The sequence below is a fragment of the Mesoplodon densirostris genome, chromosome 2 (genome assembly GCF_025265405.1).
Source record: "Mesoplodon densirostris isolate mMesDen1 chromosome 2, mMesDen1 primary haplotype, whole genome shotgun sequence".
Taxonomy (NCBI): domain Eukaryota; kingdom Metazoa; phylum Chordata; class Mammalia; order Artiodactyla; family Ziphiidae; genus Mesoplodon; species Mesoplodon densirostris.
The window spans coordinates 19,333,560-19,336,467 of record NC_082662.1 but is presented as its reverse complement, the minus strand read 5'-3'; the positions used below and the strand labels follow the sequence as shown (position 1 = coordinate 19,336,467).

General features: G+C 54.0%; 1 protein-coding gene across 1 annotated transcript; it reads left to right on the top strand.

The window, feature by feature from the left end:
* The first annotated feature begins 747 nt into the window (after positions 1-747).
* On the top strand, positions 748-2,356 carry ID3 (inhibitor of DNA binding 3). The gene is made up of 3 exons (XM_060080769.1): positions 748-1,139; positions 1,254-1,336; positions 1,868-2,356. Exons 1-2 carry the CDS (start codon positions 840-842, stop codon positions 1,311-1,313), a joined length of 360 nt encoding a protein of 119 aa, XP_059936752.1. The 5' UTR covers positions 748-839; the 3' UTR covers positions 1,314-1,336; positions 1,868-2,356.
* Positions 2,357-2,908: the final 552 nt, after the last annotated feature.

The window sequence follows — 2,908 nt, the reverse complement described above, 5'->3', positions numbered from 1 at the left end:
GGCTCCTTATGGAGTGCTTGGGGCCAGAGAATGGGAGCTCTCTTCCTTCCCCATGCAAAAAGCACGATTCAGGCTGCTTTCTTTCTTTCTTTTTTTTTTCTTTCCCCCTGTTGCTCAAATAAATAGTGTTCTTTGCTCAAACCCCCTTCCCCTCCTCCTTCTGCAATCTCAGCGCCTAGCCCAAATCTGTTTTCTTCATTGTAACCTCAGCTTCACCGCAATTAATTTTTTTCCCCTCTGGTCACAAGATAATTCCTGACGCCAGTGAGTCTGGAGGTCAGACGAACAGCAAATTGGGGAACAAGGCGGCACTAATTCCTTACAAGTTTCCCTTGAAAAATCTTTTGCTTACCAAAAAAAAAAAAAAGAAAAAAAAAAGCTTCTTTGCTGTTCGGGGATTTACGACCTCGGAGGACTGTGAGTTCGAACCAGTGTTGGGCTGTGGGTGGACTGGCAGGGGGCAGGGGAGCTCTAAGATCTGGGGCGCTGCCAGGAAAAGGCAAATTCTTAAAGTTAATGGTTTTAAGTGATTTTTTAAATCCTTTCTGGCAAAGAGGCCCGCCTCTCCTCTGTATCAGCGCTTCCTCATTCTTTGAATCCGCGGCTCCGCGGTATTCGGCGTCAGACCCGCCAGAGGAAGCCTGTTTGCAATTTACCCGGGCTGTGAACGCCCAGGGTCGACGGAGGCGGGGCCCAGGCGGGCTGTTTTGCATAAAGGGGCGTGCCTTCCAGGCGGGCTCTATAACTGCGGACCTCCGTGAGAGTACGCGCGTTGCTAGCTGCTCAAGGGATTCTTTGGCTTTTTGCTTCTTTCGGCACTTCCAACCTCATTCCTCAATATGAAGGCGCTGAGCCCGGTGCGCGGCTGCTACGAGGCGGTGTGCTGCCTGTCGGAACGCAGCCTGGCCATCGCGCGGGGCCGCGGCAAGAGCCCGGCAGCTGAGGAGCCGCTGAGCCTGCTTGACGACATGAACCACTGCTACTCGCGTCTGCGGGAACTGGTACCCGGAGTCCCGCGAGGCACTCAGCTTAGCCAGGTGGAAATCCTGCAGCGCGTCATCGACTACATCCTCGACCTTCAGGTGGTCCTGGCCGAGCCCGCTCCTGGACCCCCAGACGGCCCGCATCTTCCCATCCAGGTGCGCGTGGGCGTGCTTGGAGCAGGGGCGGGGCTGAGCTCCAGGGCTGGGATGCTGCGGGACCCCTAGAACTTCCTAGCGTCGTGCATAACTCTCCCGTTTTCCTTCTCTCAGACAGCCGAGCTTGCTCCGGAACTTGTGATCTCCAACGACCAAAGGAGCTTCTGCCACTGACCTGGACGTCCTGGCGCCTCCAGGTGAGTATCCACGCCTTCTCCCGGGAGCGGGGAAGGGGAGCAGCTGGTGCTTAAGTGGCAAATCCTGGAGTTGGTAGGCCTTTTAAGGGATTACCGCGCCCCCTCGGTTTAGGCAAACCGAGTCCAGAGAGGTGCAAGTGACTTGCCCGTGGTCACATCAAATGAATGACGGAACCAATTCCCATCCAGTGTTCGTTTCAACCTTAAACACACGGTCAAAGACGCGAGAAAGTAGGCGCGGGTCCGACTAAATAAAGTAGCCAGTCTGTTTGTAGCTTGGAGTCCTTAAAGGATCCGTGTTTTCCTCAGCCCCCTCCCAGCTAGTGTTAATTCCAAGAGGGAGGGATGGTGCAAGCTCCGCCTGTGGTCCTTTGGCGCCAACTGGGTGGGGGCAGCGTGGGGCGCGGAGTTATCAGCTGGAGGTAGAGACCAAGTTTCCTCCTTGGCGCCGGCCAGTCTGCGGCCGGCCCCCGCCTCGGCGCGCTCGGCGGAAACTGACGGCTCCCTGGTCTTCTTTCCTCCCCCGCCCAGAACGCAGGTGCTGGCGCCCGTTCCGCCTGGGACCCGGGACCCTCTACGGCCGGAAGCCCGAGGGCATGGATGGGCCCCAACCTCGCCCTGCCCACTTGACTTCCCCAAACCCCTGCCTCGAGGCTGGACCTGCGCCCGGGAGCGAAGGACTGTGAACTTGGGTGGCCTAAAGAGCCAGAGCTAGCTCTGGGCACCAGCTGGGCAACCTCCCCTAGCCCTCACCCCACCCCCAAGTTTAAAGACTGTCTTTCAGTGTGTGGAGGTGTATGGGGGGCGGGGCTGGCTGCTCTCCAAACTCTGGCAAGGCAGCGGTAGAGCTGGTCTTCTGGTCTCCTTGGAGAAAGGCTCTGTTGCCCTGATTATGAACTCTATAATAGAGTATTTAGCTTTTGTACCTTTTTTGCAGGAAGGTGACTTTCTGTAACCATGCGATGTATATTAAACTTTTTATAAAAGTTAACATTTTGCATAATAAACGGTTTTTAAACACTTGTGTATGTAATTTGATTCCTTAAGTGCTAACAGTTTCTCACAAGACTGAATTTAGGGGGACTAAATTAACGTGTTGGAGCTTGGGAAAAGCAAACTTGCTTATTCCCTTAAAAGGGAGATGGGAGAATACCCAGCTAAGGCCGGGGAAGGCGGGGAGCCCCACATCCATTGGGTGCAAAGAAGAGCCTTGTCCTGTCTCATTTAACAAGTGAGGGAAGACTGGAGAAGGGAAGTGACTGGCACAAGCTCACCCAGCAAGTTGGGGGCTCAGGATAGAAATCGGGTCTCCTGAGTCTCAGCTCTTAGGTATTTTGAGAGCTGTTTTGCTAACTGGCAGATGGCTGTCTTCTTCAATGCCATTAATTATTCATGATGTCTTTCTAGCAGGGGATGTGGAAGAGAAGCCTCACCTGGTGCCCAGGCAGGGTTGGTGGTTGATAGACCCATTTCAGAATTGAATAAATGGATCATTGGGCTTGGTTTCATTTCCCTTTTCACGTTCTCTGTTTTAATTTTCTCTTGGGCGTTCAAAGTTGGAGAAAATAGGAG